The sequence below is a fragment of the Ahaetulla prasina genome, chromosome 11 (genome assembly GCF_028640845.1).
Source record: "Ahaetulla prasina isolate Xishuangbanna chromosome 11, ASM2864084v1, whole genome shotgun sequence".
Classification (NCBI taxonomy): domain Eukaryota; kingdom Metazoa; phylum Chordata; class Lepidosauria; order Squamata; family Colubridae; genus Ahaetulla; species Ahaetulla prasina.
In genome coordinates, this window is record NC_080549.1 from 6,449,995 (window position 1) to 6,469,496 (window position 19,502).

General features: G+C 42.0%; 1 protein-coding gene across 1 annotated transcript in view; it reads right to left on the bottom strand.

The window, feature by feature from the left end:
• Positions 1 to 1,719: 1,719 nt before the first annotated feature.
• CUL4B (cullin 4B) overlaps positions 1,720 to 19,502 on the bottom strand; it is a 30,844-nt gene continuing 13,061 nt past the window's right edge. The window contains exons 10-21 of the mRNA XM_058196988.1: positions 18,203 to 18,270; positions 17,183 to 17,301; positions 15,936 to 16,128; positions 14,432 to 14,536; positions 13,562 to 13,672; positions 12,191 to 12,276; positions 11,159 to 11,266; positions 9,994 to 10,107; positions 8,719 to 8,824; positions 8,415 to 8,587; positions 7,342 to 7,494; positions 1,720 to 5,187 (exon numbers count right to left, since the gene is read on the bottom strand). Of these exons, the coding sequence (XP_058052971.1) occupies positions 5,092 to 5,187; positions 7,342 to 7,494; positions 8,415 to 8,587; positions 8,719 to 8,824; positions 9,994 to 10,107; positions 11,159 to 11,266; positions 12,191 to 12,276; positions 13,562 to 13,672; positions 14,432 to 14,536; positions 15,936 to 16,128; positions 17,183 to 17,301; positions 18,203 to 18,270 (1,432 nt within the window). The 3' untranslated portion in view covers positions 1,720 to 5,091. The remainder of the gene's footprint in view (positions 5,188 to 7,341; positions 7,495 to 8,414; positions 8,588 to 8,718; positions 8,825 to 9,993; positions 10,108 to 11,158; positions 11,267 to 12,190; positions 12,277 to 13,561; positions 13,673 to 14,431; positions 14,537 to 15,935; positions 16,129 to 17,182; positions 17,302 to 18,202; positions 18,271 to 19,502) is intronic.

A 19,502-nucleotide genomic window follows, 5' to 3' on the forward strand; every position in this document is an offset into this window, starting at 1 on the left:
CCAAAAGCTGTCTACTATTGACCTCACCCCATTCCTGAGAGGACATATAGGTCTTTGGTTGTTCGGGTTTTCTCCCGTGTAAGATTGGAAGTGTCTTGGCAACATTTCGACGAAGTCTCATTCGTCATCTTCAGGCTTCAGCTTCGTGCTTCTGGGAGCAATGTGTGATCGCAGCTGTTTCTTCCTTTTAACTGCTAGTGGGGGTTTGAACTGATTGGGTGGGAGCTTGGCTGTGCTCTGATTGGATGGGGGTTTTTCTGTGCTCTGATTGGCTGGGGGTGTGTCCTGTGTTGGTGGGGGCTTGGTTGTGCTCAGTCTAGTCTGTGCTGCAGGGGGATTTGAGCTGGTGAGCTGCATAGCTGTTGTTTGGCTTTCGTCATCTTCAAGCTGAAGCCTGAAGATGACGAATGAGACTTCGTCGAAACGTCGCCAAGACACTTCCAATCTTACACGGGAGAAAACCCGAACAACCAAAGACCTATATTCTTCAAGGTATGCTGTTTTATCTATGACATTTGTTTGTGTATACTGTTGTGACAAAAAAAAAATAAAAAAAAAATTCCCCAGCCAGCTTTGCTGGCTGGGGAATTCTGGGAGTTGAAGTCCTCCAGGCTTAAAGTTGCTAAGGTTGGAGACCCCTGTCCTAAAGCACTTAACCAGCCTAATAGTTCTTGACTTGTGTTCTTGTGTTGTAGCCCGCCAGCGGCCCGGGGATCTGGCAGCAGATTCGGACAGTGAGGAAGTTAGGGAGGAACATGGGCCAGTCCTGGAGTCTGGGGAAGGCTCTGATGAGGGCTCTGCGTCGGAGGCAGAGAGGGGGCCAGGGCCGCATCAGAGTTATCAGCTGCCTTTGGAGTCAGACACCAGTGAGGCAGACGAACAGCTGGAACCTGTTCCCAGTGTATGCATGTGCAGAGTTGCCAGATAAAGGGAACAGCTAAAGAACAAGGGTTGACTTGGAGGTAAGGCCACAGGTGGATGATGAATGGCCCCTCCCAGAGGGAACAAAAGAGGAGCGAAAGGGGAGTGGAGTTTGCAGGAGACAATTAGTTCATTACTGCATTCTTGCCAAGTATTGCTGGCGTCTGAAAGATATCGGCCTGGCCACTCGGTAATTGTGAACTATCTTGAAAGACTGCTGGAGAGGAATTCACTGTAAATTAAATAAAAGGGGTTTATCGGGAGGAGGACTCGGCTTCGTGCGGCTGGGGAAGCCTAGGTCAGAACAACGTGATCAAAATTTAAACACTTGGCAACTGGTTCATATTTATGACGGTCGTACTGTCCTGGGGGTCATGTGATCTCCTTTTGCGACTCCCAACACTGGGAAGTTTTTAAAGAAGAGATTGGACAACCATCTGTCCGAAATGGGATTAGGGTTTCCTGCTTGAGCAGGTTGGACTAGAAGACCTCCAAGGGCCCTTCCGACTCGGTTATTCTAACCATTCAGTTCTGACCTTCCGACAAGCGAAGTCAATGGGGAAGCCAGATTCACTTAACAACCGTTGGCAAGAAAAGTCGTACAATGGGACAAAGCTCACTTGACAAAGGTCTTACTTAGCAACTGATATTTTGAGCTCAATTGCGGTCGTAAGGCGAGGATTACATATAGTGAGGTGGGTTTTTTTGTTTGTTTTAAGGGGAGGAATTAACCCAATGTCAACCAGAGACGCATCATCGTCATAAGCTCTTTCTATCCCACACACGACCGAGAAAGACTTTAGCAACACAAAACTGTTTATTATTTATTAAATGACACAAAATACCTAGATAACAGACTCACTCTTTTTAAAGGACATGTATTTACATTATTTACCAAAGAGACTCTCTGTACCCCATCCAACTTTTACTTATGAAGCGTTTTGAAAATTGTTTCGGGTTTTGGTATTTTTATTTGCATTGAAGGAATTAATGCGGACATGTCTCTTTTGCAGACCTGTGTAAATAGAACACTTCTATGCAATAAACAAGCACAATCTTAAATAGCCTACTGAAGTGGCTTCTTCAAAGAAACAGGATTATTTTCTTTTTCCCCTCCCACTGCTGTCTGTTCCCTCCCTCCACCCGTTGCAAAGATAATTCTTTCCAAAGAATGTGTTTATACAAAAAAGTATATTACATTTTTGAATGCTGCTGGACTCTTTTAGAGTTTTAAACATTTAGGGAGGTGGAGGAGATGTTCTTTTGAATATATCTATATATCTATAAATATATATATGAAGTCACTAAAAGTAAAAGTGGTATTTTTCCAATGCACAAAACCAAAAAAACAAAAAAAAAAAAAAACCCCTAAAAAAAACCCCCAACAAAACCACATTTTATTTTGAAGAAAACTAGAAAGACAAAAATGTTTTGCGTTTTGGAGAAATCGGACAGGAGCACACGTTTAAACACACAGAAATGGGGCACGCATTAGACAGATAAAATGAGCATCTGAATGATGAATAAAGGTAAATAAAACCACAGCTAAAGTAACGTTAACAATTGTCTATTTTCTTTAAATTAACTATTGCGTACTTTGGCACCTTTGTGTATACTATAGAACAAATAATTTTGTACAACACCTTTGCCATTAGTTTTGAAACCATGTGGTCGCTTAAATGTAAATCGGCAAAAAAAATAAATCATTTTGTTGGCTATAAAGTTTTTGTTGTTGTTAAAAAACCTTCGAACTAAAATCAACAGAAATTCCGATTTCATACAAAAGAAGGCTGCTATAAACTGCATGCAACAGGAAAAAAAAAGATTTTAAAAATTTATGTCCATACAAGCTGTGGGTCTCTGCTTTAGCCCCCAGTTGGGGGAAAAAAAGTCAATTTTTATATACATATCTATTATAAATATTTTTTATGGCTCCATAAAGCAGGCACATGATGCCAGCAGAAAGAAAAGTTGCTGGCTGATATGGCTGAAAAAATAGCTATTATTCAGCATCACTTAGGGAAAAGGATTCGGTGTACTGACTTACTATGAACATTTCTCCTTTTTCACAGAGTCTCTTTAAGGGAGAAAAAACAACAACCCAGCATCACTCGATGAGTGGAGAAAAGGTTTTTTGTTTTTTTTAAAAACCCAATTTCTGTGAGGAATGCTTGTCTCCCTGAGTTCCCAGACAGATGCACCAGCAAGATGGCTTGCTAAACTAGCTTTACATGAAAGGTAGACAGACGCTCGTACTTAAATGTTGCTCTTAGGCAGGAAATATTCATTTTCAAGATGACCGGGTTAAGAGAGGCCATGGATGGCTAAATATTTCCACTGGAGGTCTGTGCCAGGAAGGGAGAAGGTGGCTTAACGTCTGAATCAATTTGCAACCCAGAGATTTTCTGGGCTGGACAAGTTATGGAAGAAAAACCCTGCCAGTTCAGGCTCTGAAGGACCAAGTTATGATTAGCGCTGGATTCAGCATTTCAGAGAGATGAATCCTGAACATGGATACTGGTTTTTGAAGCGTCTGATTAAAAACAGGATTTTGGATGGGATGCATGCACTCAGGGAAACAGTGCAGGAACTTCCAATGGAAAAACCAACTCACGTTATTTAATGTATATAAATTAAAAGCAATGAAGGTAGGTTTGGATGCTCTTTGAATAGCATCTTGAGGTTCTCTTAGAATTGTACCTACCTGAAGAGCACCACAGACACCACTGGAAGAGCTGGTAAGCAGCTCTTAAAGACTTTCCCTGCTAGCTGACTGGGGAAGTCTGGGACCTATAGCCCCCATACTAAGAGGGCCAGGTGGAGAAAGGGTACCATTACGATGGGAACCTTGTTCAGTAAATTCAGCCTGCCCAGAAATACCACGCCCCCCTCCGAATCCAGCATGACTCATTGAAGAGACAGCAGAGGTATTATTTAGACTAGTGTTTTATGTTTCTTTTTTTTAAAGTGGCCAACTTTTAAGATGTGTGGACTTCGACTTCTAGAACTCCCCAGCTGGCAAAGTCTATACATCTTAAAGCTGACGAGTTTGAGAAACACTGATTGAAGCTACAACTCTCCACTTGGCTGCGGCTGGATGGGGATGGAAGGCGCTGTTTGATAAATAAATACCTGTTCAATTCTTGGTCTAATAATAAAACACGTGCAATTCAGAAGAAGTATAAAACCTCTTAAGTTTGCCATGGGGTGGGGAGGGGAACAAAAAATAAACATCCAGTGCAGCTATCACATTACAACCTGACGTTGTTCATTAATTAAGAGTTTCTGAAAGCCTCTAAAATTTTCCCCCCTCTTCAGAATTAACTATTATCATGAATTGTTTTATTTTTTTTAAAAAAAAGTACTTACACTTGAGGACGAAGGAAGTAAGCAGCAGCCTAATTCCTTTAAGCTTTTTCACAGTAATATTTGCACCACAAATCCAAGCATTTTAGGCCAGGTCCTTTTTTTCCTCAACCTTGGGTAAAAAAATCCAGTGGCGTGCTTTTCTTTCTAAACACCTACAGAGGAATTTTGTTACGTTTAGGAAAACGAGAGCGGCTTTTCCATTCTGAAGACTGCCAATCCACACAGGCTTTGTTATCCAATAAACAAACCCAATAATTTCACTATAGCGGTTAGGAAATTTGCATGCAGTTTAAGCATCTTTTTTTTTTTAATATATATAAAAAAAAGGTTGTAACTTGGGGTTTTTGTTTTCTTAATAAAAATGCCACACGTTTTATGTTTTTTTTTCCTTTTTTCCCAAAATGGGATGAGAGCAATGTTGCTAAAAAGAGGCTTGTCCCTTTAGCCCTGAAGGAAAGGGTGGAATTACAGAGACCGGCTACTTCCTTGCAATCTTCCTTTGCAGTTCATACCAAATATCATGCAAAGAGTTCAACAGCATTCTTCGTAAAAATGTAAATACTACTCTTTTAAACGGGCATGTAAAGCCACTGAAAAAAAAACGACCACTCGACTATATTTCTTCCCGCCCCCCCCCCTTGCCCGCAATCCCATTAGAGGTTGCTTTCATTCAGTCACTGGTAGTAGAAAAAAGGTTAATTTAATGGGATCAACAGGCTCGTTTATCCATCAGTAACCAAGAACATCAGTGTGCAGAAAAGAAAAAAAAAAAAGAAAAAGGAAAAAAGGCCCACGGTGTGTCTATGCAATATAGTTGTACTGATTGGGATTCTCCTTGTCTCTTTCCATGTAGTCTCTGTCAATTAACGATTCTATTCTCTTCTTAAGGTCAGCAGGCTGAAAAGCAATAGGAGAAATCAGAAACGGTGTCTGCATCAGGAGAAAGAAAAAACAAAAAAACACCAACAGATTTAAAAGAACGAATGAAGTACTGTATTTTTCGGACTATAAGGCGCTCCTAGCTTTTGGGGAGGAAAACAATAAAAAAAAAAATCTGCCTCCCAGCAATTTGCCCCCTTGCAGCAAACAGCGAACAGCCTGGTCCGCTTCAGCACAGGCCGGTTTAGCACGAGCAGCTGATTGGCGGTTGGAGCTGCCTCCTGGAATACCGCCTATCAGCTGTTCCAGGCCAGCCAGAGGTGGTATTTGCCTGTTCTCTGAACTACTCAAAATTTCCGCTACCGGTTCTCCAGAACCTGCTGAATAGCACACCCCTGGTATACTGGCTTTATCTCATTCTTTTGATATGGCTGGCTCCGCAAACAGAAATGTGCTTGTGCTCTAATACTACATGTGCTGACAGCGGTGAGAATTGTATTTGCACAATATTGGAGAAATGAAGATACTCCTACAGATGAAAAGATAATTAGAAAAATGTTAAGACTGTGCAGAGATGGATAGATTGACATTCAAAATAAAAGACAAGGAAGAAGCAGAATATTTTATAACATGGGACTTATTTTATCAGTGGTTAGATAAAAGAGGTAGAAATTAGAAGATAAAAGATTGTTGTTACGTAAAAGTAAATGATGAAAGATTATTATTACATATAAGCATTACCATTATCACTATTATTATCATCACAATTATGATTTTGTATAGTGTATATCAAAGGAAAAAATGTATGTGTGTGTGTGTGTGTATACATACATACATACATACATATTTGTTTTCCAACCAGACCTACCTACCTACATATATATATATAAAGAAACGTGTTCGGACTTTTGAGGTCTACAAAAAGTGGACATTTATTTTTGTCTACCTAGGTAAAAACAAACAAACTACTTTTGACTTCATTTGGAATTAAAAAAGGTTATTTTCCTGAGAAAAAGCCTCTGCCACTTTAAATGAAGCAAATTATTTAGCTATGCTGGGTATTAGTGAATGGATGGTTTGGGTTTTGAGAAAGTACCACAAGAAGCAAAGGATGGTTGCATTTACACAGAATTTTGGCTTATTGGTAAGTTCGCTTGCTGGGGCTTGCCAGTCTAAACCAGTCTGGCTAGATCTTCTTGTTAACGGACACAGCTAACAGTCAGAGAGCTCCATCTGTGGTAGATGCACAATAGAACTCTGGTTTGTTCTTATCAGAAGAAGGTGAAACGGGAAAACAATGATTTGTCCTTAGATTTGTAAGTTCTTCAGTCTCGAGAACAACAACTCAAAAGTTCCTTGCTTGAATGAAAGGCAGGGTCATTTTGGTTTCATCACTTATAAAGAAAAGCCAGTGAGCACAATAGAGCCAGTTTGGTCCAGTGGTGAAGGCCCCAGGTTAGAAAATGGGAGACGGTGAGTTCTAGTCCTGCCTTAGGCATAAAAGCCAGCTGGGTGACTTCGGGCCAATCACCAGGAGATGGTGATTTCTAGTCCTGCTTTAGCCATGAAAGCCAGTTGGATGACTTTGGGACAATCACTAGGAGTGTGATGGCTAACCTTTTTGCCATCGTGTGCCGGGGGTTGGGTGGGGGTTCCGCCCACACCCATAATTCCATGCGCCCCCCACATGCATGCGACCCGCCCACGGCACGTGATGGCCCAATAGGCCCATTTTTCTCTCACACCTGGCTCCAGAGCCTCTCTGAGTCTGGGGAGGACGAAAACGGCCTTTCCCACCACCCGGATGCCAGAAATGGCCCGTTTACCAACTTCCGGTTGGACAGGAAGTGACTTTTTTACTGTCCCCAGCCTTCAGAGACTCCTAGAGAGGCCGGGTGATTTTGGGCCAATCACTAGGAGACGGTGAGTTCTAGTCCTGCTTTAGCCATGAAAGCTGGCTGGGTGACTTCAGGCCAGTTTCACCTCAGAGTCACAGGGTTGTTGTGGATAAAATAGGAAGAGGAAGGAATATTAGGTATCTTCCACCGCCATGAGCTATTTATAAAAATAATGAAGGTGGGATAAAAACAAGCAATTGGAACAACAAGCCAAAATTATGAAGAGTTCTTTCTTAATCATACGCTCTGTTTCAGAAGTAACCCTGGGACCTACCTTTACTGGGAATTTCAGCTGGTTGTATACTTCAGAGACAAGCAGATTGTGGGTAAGTGTCTTGCGCATTTTCATGATTCTCACAATTGCTGCGTCAATTTGGTACTGACGATCCTGAAAGACTCTCTCTGTAGTGCTCGCTTGTTCTTCTACCTGTGGAAGTAAAACAAAACAAACAAACAAACAAAAAGTTTGGCCTCTGAAAAGCGAACAGGAGATTAATCCATTAAATCAGGCTTTCCCAGCCTGGAACCAAGAGGTGTAATTAAAAAAACCTTACAAGGTGTCAAGATTAATTTAAATTATCATTGATTTATAAATTAATTTAAATTAGGGTTCTTTTATGAGCCACGCTGGCGTAGTGGTTAGAGTGCAATACTGCAGGCTACTTCTGCTGACTGCCGGTTGATTGCAATTTGGCAGTTCGATTCTCAACAGCTCAAGGTGGACTCAGCCTTCCATCCTTCTGAGGTGGGTAAAATGAGGACCCAGATTGTTGGGGGCAAGAAGCTGACTCTGAAAACCGCTTAGAGAGGGCTGTCAAGCACTGTGAAGCGGCATATAAGTCTAAGTGCTGTTGCTGTAGCTGACTGGATGTTGCATTAGGAGCATTAGGAGCCATGGCGCAGAGGTTAGAAGGCAGGATTTCACACTAATTTTGCCCACTGCCAGGAGTTTGAATCTCAGCAGGCTCAAGGTTGACTCAGCCTTCCATCCTTCTGTGGTCAGTAAAATGAGGACCTAGATTGTTGAGGGCAAATATGCTGACTCTCTAAATCGCTTAGAGAGGGCTGTAAAGCAGTGTATAAGTAAGTGTTATTGCTATTGCTATGTTTGGGATGTTCAAAAGTATCAGTGTTTGGGTTTTAAGGGTACCTATTACTTTTAAACCAGGGCTCTCCAATCTTGGCAACTTTATGACCTGTGGATTTCAACTCCCAGAATTCCCATGCCGGCTGAGGAATTCTGGGAGTTGAACTCCACAAGTCATAAAGTGCCAAGGTTGGAGACTCTGGTTTTAGACCCGGTGCCCAGGGTATTTCTGAAGAAAGCCTGAAAGCAAAACAAATTACCGTTTCTTTCATCTGGATCTGGTTGATTTTTATCCGGAAGAGTTTATGCCTGAAGTCGTCATTGCAAGTGAATTTGTCTCCATCTTCTACGTCTTTACCTTTGGGACTTTTGGCCAGCACTCGGGCCTTGCCGCAGGCTAATGACTGGAGGGTTCTCCTTAGCTCTCCATCCTCTGTACCAGAGAGAGAGAGAGAGAGAAAGAGAGAGAGAAGACAAACACACAAAAAGAGAGGAAGAGAAATGGACGCTTCAGCATCTGAACTGTGCACGCTCGGACGTTACGAGCAGCCCTCAAATACTGACCTATTCCGGTGGCTTGTTTTATTTCTTCTAAACTGAATTCTTCGCCTTCGTTAAACATAAGTAGCACTAAAGTTTGGAACAAAGACACCTGGAGCTCTTTCTTGCCCTGCCGGAAAAGACAAAAAAAAAAGCGAACTGAACAAAGCCGAATGGGTGAAAACGTCATGGTGAAATGCTTACTTCAAGGTTATCTGTCGTATTTATTTATTTATTAATTTAATTTCTATACCGCCCTTCTCCCGAAGGACTCAGGGCGGTTTACAGCCAGATAAAAACACAATTATACACAAAATTAAAAACCTGTTAAAAATCTAATTCAATAGGCCGAAATAAAACTAAAAACAATAGTACTTAAAACAATAATAAAACTATAAAACCCCTATTAAAATTACTATTACTTGAAAAAATAACATCTGTAATTATGGCAGTTATCACGACACTAAAGGTCTTATGACATCACCCTGCCAACAAAAATGCGTAGAGTCAGGACTATGGTTTGCATAGTTGCAATGGATGGCTGTGAAAGTTGGACCATAAGGAAGGCTGAGGAGCGCCAAAGAATGGAGGCCTTTGAACTCTGGTGCTGGAGAAGCCTCCTGCGAGTCCCTTGGACTGCGAGGCAATCAAACCGGTCAGTCCTAGAGGAGATCAACCCTGACTGCTCTTTAGAAGGCCAGATCCTGAAGAGGAAACTCAAATCCTTCGGTCACCTAATGAGGAGGAAAGGACTCACTGGAGAAGAGCCTAATGCTGGGAACGGTGGAGGGCAAAAGAAGAAGGGGATGGCAGAGAAGGAGGTGGCTGGATGGAGTCACTGAAGCAGTTGGTGTAAGCTTAAATGGTCTCTGGGGGATGGTAGAGGACAGGAAGGCCTGAAGGAACGTTGTCCATGGGGTCGCGATGGGTCGGACACGACTTCGCAACTAACAACAACAACAAAGGTCTTATGATCTACGTTGGCGTTTCTCAACCTTGGTAGTTTGAAGATGTGTGGACTTCAACTCCCAGAATTCACCAGCTGGCCATGACAGTTACATTGGCACTTACATCCGGTCCTTCCACTTAGGACCACTGCAGCTGCCTTGCTTAGCAATAGAAATTCTAATCCCAATTACGGTCATAAGTGGAGGACTACCTGTAAAACATTTAAAGCTCAGGACAGCTGAACACAGTTTAGGGATAGAAGAGTTGCTTCAAAGATTCTGGGACGGTCTTTCAAATCTGCAAAACGATTTCCCCTTGGGGGAAAAAAAATTACCCCGAAGCAAACCTTACCTCTTTAAATTCAGCTTTCAGTACACAGTGTCCCAATGTTGATTGCCACTGCAGTTTCCTGCCACTGTGTTTTCCCAGATAAAAAGTCTTAAATATTTCCTGCAGCTTCACCATCTGAACAGAATGGAAACACAGATTTTAAAAATAAAATAAACCTATATTTCCCCCCCTTCTTCTTTCTTTTTTGCCTGACTCAAAATTCATACAACGGAAGCTGTATGCTCCGTCCCATATTTGGGTAGACCAGGTTGCCCTAATAGATCGGTCACACTGGAAAAACACTTAAATCTCCCCCTTGGTACAGCCGACAAAGCTAGGCGAGGTCGTGGCCTGGAGGTAAATATATCTGCCTAATATGCAAGGGGCCCGGGTTTGAATCCCAGAAGGGTATGGCTACCTGATGAGAGCTAAAATGCTTGAAATAGCTATATTAAGGTAAAGGTTCCCCCCGCACATGTGTGCTACCTGTTCCTGACTCTAGGGGGCGGCGTTCATCTCCGTTTCAAAGCTGAAGAGCCAGCGCTGTCCAAAGACGTCTCCGTGGTCACGTGGCTGGCATGACTCAACGCCAAAGGAGCACCAAGCAGTGGTGGGTTTCGAAATTTTTTACTAATGGTTCTGTGGGTGTGGCTTGGTGGGTGTGGCATAGCTTGGTGGCCATGGCAGGGGAAAGATACTGTATAAAATCTCCATTCCCACCCCACTCCAGGAGAAAGTTATTGCAAAAAGAATAGATGGGGGCGGGGCCAGTCAGAATTTTTACTACCGGTTCTCCAACTACTCAAAATTTCCGCTACTGGTTCTCCAGAACTGGTCAGAACCTGCTGAAACCCACCTCTGGCAGGGAGTGCTGTTCCCTTCCCACCAAAGGTGGTCCCTATTTTTCTACTTGCATTTTTTACCTGATTTTGAACTGCTAGGTTGGCAGAAGCTGGGACAAGGAACGGGAGCTCACCCCGTTACACAGCACAAGGGATTCGAACTGCTGAACTGCCGACCTTTCGATCGACAAGCTCAGTGTCTTAGGCACTGAGCCAGCATGTCCCTTCATTACAACCTTACTGATATATTTTAATTATTAACCATGGCATTACTCTCCTTATCTGACCTTCGAAGGACAGCTACAGAGTTCTTCCGTCTCAAAGCCACCGTACAGTTTTCTTACCTCTGATGGTAGATGGACCTCCATAGGCACGTATGTAGGCCAGTAGCCCATAGTCAAGATATTCACGGTGAGTTCAATGTTACCAGGTACATTCTGATTTTGCATATACTATGACAGAATCAAAGACACAAAGGATGACCGCTCAGAAGGACGAGAAAACATTTGCATCGTTTTCCTCCAAACTACTTAGAAAGGAATTGGCGACAGGAAGGGCATTCGGCCAGGAAACGCTCCGCTCCATTCAGTTGCCCAGAGTCCACCCCGCAAGGGATTATGGGGTTGTTAAAAGAGGAGGAGGGGTGACTTAGAAAGGAATTCTTTAGATTTTTTTCCTATTTTATTCCTGCAGCACTTTTAAGGGTGCTGGGAAACTGGCAAGGTCACTAGAGAATTACGTAATGAATCAGTGACTCAGTTCTTTTAGGCATGACTTCCTCATAGTCCATGGCTCAGGACCGGGGTATTTATGGGACCACCTGCTGCCACTGTATGCCTCCCATCGATCTGTGCGCTCCCATAGAGAGGGTCAAACAATGTCGGCTGGCGACCCCCAGGGGGAGAGCCTTCTCTGTGGGGGCACCTATTCTCTGGAACGAGCTTCCCCCAGGACTTCGACAGCTTCTTGACCTCCGGACCTTCCGCCGCGAGCTGAAGACGTATTTATTCTTTCATGCAGGACTGGCATAAAACTATTAGTAATTTTAATTTGGGTTTTTTATGGTTTTAATCTGTATTTTAATCAATGGGCCAAATTGAATAGGTTTTTTAAATGGGTTTTTAGCTATATTGTATGTTTTTACCGTGTTTTTACCTGGCTGTAAACCGCCCTGAGTCCTTCGGGAGAAGGGCGGTATAGAAATTAAATTATTCATTCATTCATTCATTCATTCATAGTAAAATAGGAAGCGCATTACAAAAAAACAAAAATAAAAAATGAAGGTAGTAGGAAAACAGAAAGAAGTGGTCTACAGAGGAGAGGCTTGCCAAAGGGGGAAAAAAAAAAAACTACGATGGCAGACTTTGCTTCCTTACTTGCTTAAACTGTATCATAATATCTTTAGAGAGCTCCATGTCTTTAAACATTCCTTCAAGTTTGCTGGTGAAAGCAGCACCACATTCTGCAAGAGAGCAGTGAAGATTAAAAGCACCATTACAAAGCATTTCCTCATTTGTCACCTGCTGAACGTCATGCTTTAAGAATCCTCCTGCAAGCGGATCCTTTTTTTTAGAAGTATTCCGCTTTGGAACTGCTGAAGATTATGGCAGCATTGTTAACGTCATTCTGACGGCCGTTACATTATATAGGTCTGTGATGGTGAACCTATGGAATGCACAGCCTTCTCCACCCCGCTGGAGGCCGGGAATGACCCGTTTGGCAACTTCCGGTGGGATCAGAATGCCTGTTTTTTGCTCTCCCCAGCCTCCAGAGCCTTTCTAGGAGCCTGGGGAGGGCAAAAATGGCCTTCCCCCCCCCCCCAGAGGCTGGACACGGCCTGTTTGCCAATTTCCAGTGGGACAGGAAGAACAGTTTCTTCCCGAACAGCATCACTCTGCTAAACAATTCCCTCAACATTGTCAACTATTTACTAAATCTGCACTACTATTAATCTTCTCATCGTTCCCATCACCCATCTCCTTCCACTTATGACTGTATGACTGTAACTTTGTTGCTTGTATCCTTACGATTTATATTGAGATTGATTGATTCCCGATTGCTTACTTGTAACCTATGACTATCATTAAGTGTCTATGACTATCATTAAGTGTTGTACCTTATGATTCTTGATGATCTTTTCTTTAATGTACACTGAGAGCATATGCACCAAAGACAAATTCCTTGTCTGTCCAATCACACTTGGCCAATAAAGAATTCTATTCTATTCTATTCTATTCTATTCTATTCTATTCTATTCTATTCTATTCTATTCTATTCTATTCTATTCTATTCTATTCTATTCTATGATTTGATTGCTTATTTGTACCCTATGACTATCATTAAGTGTTGTACCTTATGATTCTTGACGAACGTATCTTTTCTTTTATGTACACTGAGAGCGTATGCACCAAAGGCAAATTCCTTGTTCTGTCCAATCACACTTGGCCAATAAAAAATTCTATTCTATTCTATTCTATTCTATCTTAGATTTAGGATGCAGAATGTGACATAATTAGCTCGATTTGACTGGCATCAGACATGAATCCCTCAGAAAAGAAACAGAATTTATGAATACCTGCACCCAGTTGCAAGCAGAAATGCTTCGTCAGTTCTGGGTTGTTGTTGTTGTTTTACACAGGTTTAACTTTATGTCAGAAAAGACTCCGTATTAAAATGGGTAAATTGTCAGGTTACAAGCGACATGAGCAACATTTGTGGAAGGTGCATAAAACAAAATAATACCTTACCGTGTTTGAGTTTTGACAGCATGGATTTTTCAGCATCTACAGATGCACTTTTGCCTACCAAGAGTCGCTTGGCGAGATCTTTTTTGTAAAAGGCCTCAAAAACATCTTTTCCTGTAGAAACGGAAAGTTGGTTTTGACACGTAAAGCAGAGATGTCCAATTTTAGCCAACTCTTAAGATTTCTGGACTTCAACTCCCAAAATTCAGCCATGCTGGCCAGGGAATTCTGGGAATTGAAGTCCACAGGTCTTAAAAGCCACCAATGCTGGACATCCCTGGTATAAAGCAATCATCTCATAGACCTCTAGGCATCAGCAACTTGTTGGTTTTGGATTTTTTTTTCTGGGCATCACCATGGAAAGCCAATCTGCATTCGCCCCCCCAACCCAATTTGCTTTGAGAAATGGGGAAGGGTGGGCTTAACAGTTAATTTTTTTCAATTTGTCAAACGAAAATTACAAATTCGAATGAACAAAAGGAGAAAAATTAAAATGTGCCAGGGACAATAGGCATGTTAGTGCACTTACGCACGTCCCCTTAGCAGCCTCTTTAATTTAACGGGTTGAGGTCCACAGAAGTTATGATGGAATTAAAACGGTGAAAGTTAGTAGCTGAGACAAGAGAATCGGGCAAGATATTCCAGACTTTGAAAACTTTGTTACAAAAGTCGAAAGTTTTTACAATCAAGTTTAAAGCGGTTTACGTTAAGGTTAAAGCGGTTGTGCACAGGCGTTGTGTTATGATTAAAATTAAAAACAAAAAAAAATCATTTACAGGTAAGACATTCGTATGTATACTTTTGTACGCAATACCTAAAATCTGGCCACAAGCAATGTGCTGGCCAACGTAAAAACAAAAGCCCAGCTCTTACCGTAGATGAATCTAAATATGATCATGATTTTATCCAGCATTTTTTCAAGCTCCTCATCGGTCGCTTCTTTGTTGCCCGCACGAAGTTTTGAATCCACGTATTTAGCTGAGGAGGAAGAGGGGAAAAAACAACAATAACAGTCGTACAGAGTTGAATAATGGATCCAAATATTTATTCAAGATCAGAGGTAGAGAACTACTCTTGGCCAAGGAACAGTTTCTTGTCCATCTAACCAACAATCATTTACCCTAAAGGTAAGGGTTCCCCCACACATGCATGCTAGTTGTTCCTGACTCTAGGGGGCAGTGCTCATCTCCGTTTCTAAGCTGAAGAGCCAGCACTGTCTGAAGACGTCTCCGTAGTCATGTGGCCGGAATGACTCAACGCCAAAGGCGCACGGAATGCTGTGACCTTCCCACCAAAGATGGTCCCTATTTTTCTACTTGCATTTTTTACGTGCTTTCGAACTGCTAGGTTGGCAGAAGCTGAGACAAGTCATGGGAGCTCACCCCGTTATGTGGCGCTAGGGATTTGAACCGCTGAACTGCCGACCTTCTGATCGACAAGCTCAGCGTCTTAGCCACTGAGCCACCGCGTCCCAATCATTTGCCCCTAATTAAGCCCAATTCTTTTGGGCTTAGGCCAGGGATGGGTGGGTGGAGCAGGGAGTGCATCCTGCATCCTGCAGTATCTTTCTTTTCTGCTCCTGAAATTCTCTCCAACTGTAACTGCTAAACACCATCAGTTTCCTGCCATTTTTATAATAACTGCAGTGCTCGAAAAGTTTTAATTGACTAAACGTCACCTCCAGTGCCTTTTTCTCTCCCAAGCCAGAGAAAACTAGTTTTCAGTTTTGTACCAGAGACACCTCTACTCATATCGTTATCAGTTCAGTGCTCACAAAAGGCTTTGCCCTCCTTCCCAAAGGTTAAGTGAAATTCCTTACAGGAAGTCCTCCACTTATAACAGTCTGTTTAGCGGCTTTTCAAAGTTACAACAGCACTGAAAAAAATGACTTATGACCGTTATGACTTACGACCATTGTCGTAAGAATCCCCACGGTCAGGTGGGGTCAAAATTCAGACGCTTGGCGACTGATTCATATTTATGACGGTTGAAATGATCTCCTTTTGCGACCTTCTGACAAGCAACGTCAACAGGGAAGCCAGATTCAATTAACAACCGTGTTACTAACTTAAGAACGGCAGGGATGCGCTTAAAAACTGTGTCACGAAAGATGCTAAAACGGGCCCAAATTCACCTAAACAATGTCTCATTTAGCAACAACAGAAATCTGGGGTTCAATTGTGGCCGTAAGTCGAAGGCAACCTGTATATTTAGGCTCATATTTTTTACATCTCTTTTTTTTTTTTTTTGAAGAAAAGGGCATGAAGAATACCGAAGCTGGGAAATTCTCTATCCCTGAACACACCCTCAGGGATTTTGACTTATAAATCCATTTTCACATCCTAATTTGGCAGCTCCTGAAGGAATGACGCGGTACCTATGAGTTCAGCTGGTTTATTGGGTCTTTTGTTGATGAACGTTTCAAAGGCTTCTTTCATGGCGTTGACAAACTTCTCGTTTTTCAAGAAACAGATGTCGATGATGTGATCCACTTTATCCTTGAAATCTAACAGCTCCTGGACCATGGTTTTGTCCTTTTCGGGGTTAATGACAATGGTGCTACCAAATGCCTAAAAGGAGCACAAAAAAACATCACAGGGAATTTGTTCCTAATATAATCGATGGCAAATTAATAAAAATCCCACCAGGGACAATTAGAAAATCAAGTAACGATGCCCGTTTTATATGCTAGCATCATAGATTTGTTACTAGCAGTTCTGTGGGCGTGGCTTGGTGGGGGTGGCCAACTTTTTATTTATTTACTTTTAAAAGCATTTTTTCTACAACCTCTTCGGCAGAAGAGGTTGTAAAAAATGCTTTTAAAAGCCTCTGACCATCAGGCAACTCAGCTGGGATCGTCAGAAACTTTTAAAAGCATTTTTTACAACTTCTTTGGCCGAAGAAGTTGTAGGAAAATTGCTTTTAAAAGGCTCTGACGATCCTAGCTGAGCCGCGTGATCATCAGAGGCTTTTTTTTTTTACTTTTAAAAGCATTTTTTTGGCTGAAGAAAAAAATGCTTTTAAAAGAAAAAAAACCCCTCTGATGATTGCGCGGCTCAGTTGGGCATGGAGGGAGAGCAGGGATTTTTTGCTACCGGTTCTCTGAACCACCCGCCGCCATCGCTACCGGATTGGGCGATCCAGTCCGAACCGGGAGCATTTCACTCCTGGTAGAAATGCTTTCCAAACGCAGCAAGATTTTCTGGAAACACAAGCAACGAAAATGCTCCACTTGGGAGCAAAATCCAAATGATTCAACAAAGATCAAAGCTTCCCACTCAAAAGTTTCAAAATTCCTTGGAGGATTCAGTTACAAGCTAGATTATAGAAGAAGAAGCCATCTGTCAGGAATAGTGTAGGGTCTCCTGCTTGGGCAGGGGTGGGGAGGTTGGACTAGATGTCCTACAAGGTCCCTTCTAACTCTGTTAATCTGTAAACTTCAAAATTTCATGGTTTATGCATGTTATGTGCTATGCAACATATACGTATATACACACACATACATATATGTGCAATTTCCTTTAACCTCTATATTTATTACCACACAAGTATTTTTCTTTGCTTTAACAGATTTTAAATTTATTCCTGCAACTTAATTTAAGAAAATTAGCCAGACACAATTACCTTTATGTATTCAATCCACTGTTGCAAAAGAGCCTGCACTCCATTTTTGACCCGACTAAACAATTGATAGAGTAGTGACAAATCTTGAATTCGATTTTCATCCAGGAGATGATTTAAACCTGCAAAATGAAGGCACCATGATTCTAAGTTAAAGGCAGGCAGGCTGAGACAAAACATTTTAAAATGAAGTTTGAAACGTGAGAACAAGAAAACATTCCCCCCCCCCCAAAGCCATTTTGGAATGAAAGCATTTGTCAACTAAAACACTGAATTTTGCATTACAAAAAACCCAAGACATGTTTTTTTTTAATAAAAAAAGTAATTGCAATTCTAATAAAATAGAATAAAACGGAGAATAAAAGCGAACGTCAAGATAAACGTTCAAAAATATCAACAGAGGCTTCCAACAATGGCTGATTGCCTTGGGAGGTGATGGACTCTTTTTCTGTGGATGCAAATGAAGGGGATCCCTCTGCTGGGCAAGGAAGTAGACTAGAGGATCTCCAAGATCCCTTTCCAACTCATCGTCATCTTTTAACGACATCGTAATCCCTCAAGGGGTGGAATCTGGGCAACTGAATGGAGCTGAGTGTTTACTGGCCGGATGCGCCCTTCCTGTCGCCAATGCAGAGTTTTTTCCCCAGCAGATATATTCTCATGGTGCCCAGAGAGAGAACTATCTGCCTCTAGCTAGGATCGAACTCACAGCCTCCTGATTTTGAAGTGAGAACTCCACCTCTAGGCCAACGCACCATTCTGTATTCTCTTCTATTCATATTCCCCATGGCTATTCTTAGCCATGATATATGGCTAAGAGTTGGAGTTGGTATACCATGGAGTTGGTATATTGCAAAGTGCAACCGATGGCACCGACAGTGTGTGTGTGTGTGTGTGTGTGTGTGTGTGTGTGTGTGTGTCAGAATCAGCACCCGATTGGGTCATTTCCATCCAGCCCAGGGAACCAAAAAGCCCCGAAGAAGCAGTAAACAAAAGATTTCTATAAAGATAGATGGATCTTACCTTTCTGTAGGATGGATGTTAAATGTTCACCTAGCAACTGTTTTTCTACAGTGGCGATTAGTGGTTTCCTACAGGAGAAAGTGTTATAGAATTACAATCCTTTTTGCTCACTCTTCAACCGTTCAAATTGTTCATCTAAGCAGAACACCAAGTCACAGTTTAAGCATCAACGTTCTCTAGCAACATTACTGGGGTCTATTCTATTCTATTTTATTTTTCTTTTAAAAAAAGCTATTTTAGGTTCTTTTTTAAAATCTTTCTCAACTTCTTTAGGTAGGTAGAAAATGACCTGAAGCAAATATTATCTTTATTCGCTTTCTTTGCAAGCAGACGGATATAATTTCTTATAAACTGAATTAATGAGAAGTCAATTTCAAACACAATTTTCCAGGTATGCAAAGGTATCCCTGATTATGAATACCACTGATATATCGGTAGTCCTTCGACTTACGACCACAACGGAGCCCGAAGTTTCTCTTGTCAAGTGAAACATTTGTTAAGTGAGTTTTAGCCCCGTTTTACGAACTTGGGTGCTGCAACTGTTAAGCAAATCACTGCAGTTGTTAAGTTAGTAACATGGCTGTTAAGTGAATCCAGCTTCCCACTTGACTTTACTTGTCAGAAATGTCTCAAAACGTGATCACGGGACCCCAGGGCACAGCAACCATCGTAAGTATGAGACAAGTTGCTAAGTGTCTGAATTTTGATCACGTGACCACAGGGGGATACTGCAACGGTTGTAAGTCACTTTTCTTCAGGGATGCTGTAACTTTGAACGGTCACTAAACAAACAGTTGTTAAATCAAGGACCATCTGTACAGGGTGCTATAGGGTAGGGAAGAAAAGCAAAAATAAATAGGGTGTGAGGCCTGGAAGCCATCTTTTGCATTGGGCCTTCAGGCCAGCCACATTTACTACTGTGGGAAACTGGGAGGGGGGATTGTATGGAGCATGGGTGATATGTAGTCAAAATAACATTCCTTTCTCAGAGAGTCAAGGACATCTTGCCCTACACTTGGGACAGCTGGAACTGGGAGGTATCTCCAGTTGGAACGGTGCTTTGATTGGACCATGTAATGAACATGAGGGTGTTGGGGAAGGGATTTGGACTTTCCTTTGGGTGGGGAAAATATGGAAGCTTTCAGATTCAGGTTTTCCCAGATGTCCCAATATGACATCTCTAATAAAATGGAACTTTGAGGAACTTCAAGCCTCGGAGTTTTCTTTCATTGGGGGTGTTCCTTGGAACCCTGACATTAACCCGAATCTGCTTTAAAATCCAACCAGCTCCTTGAATACC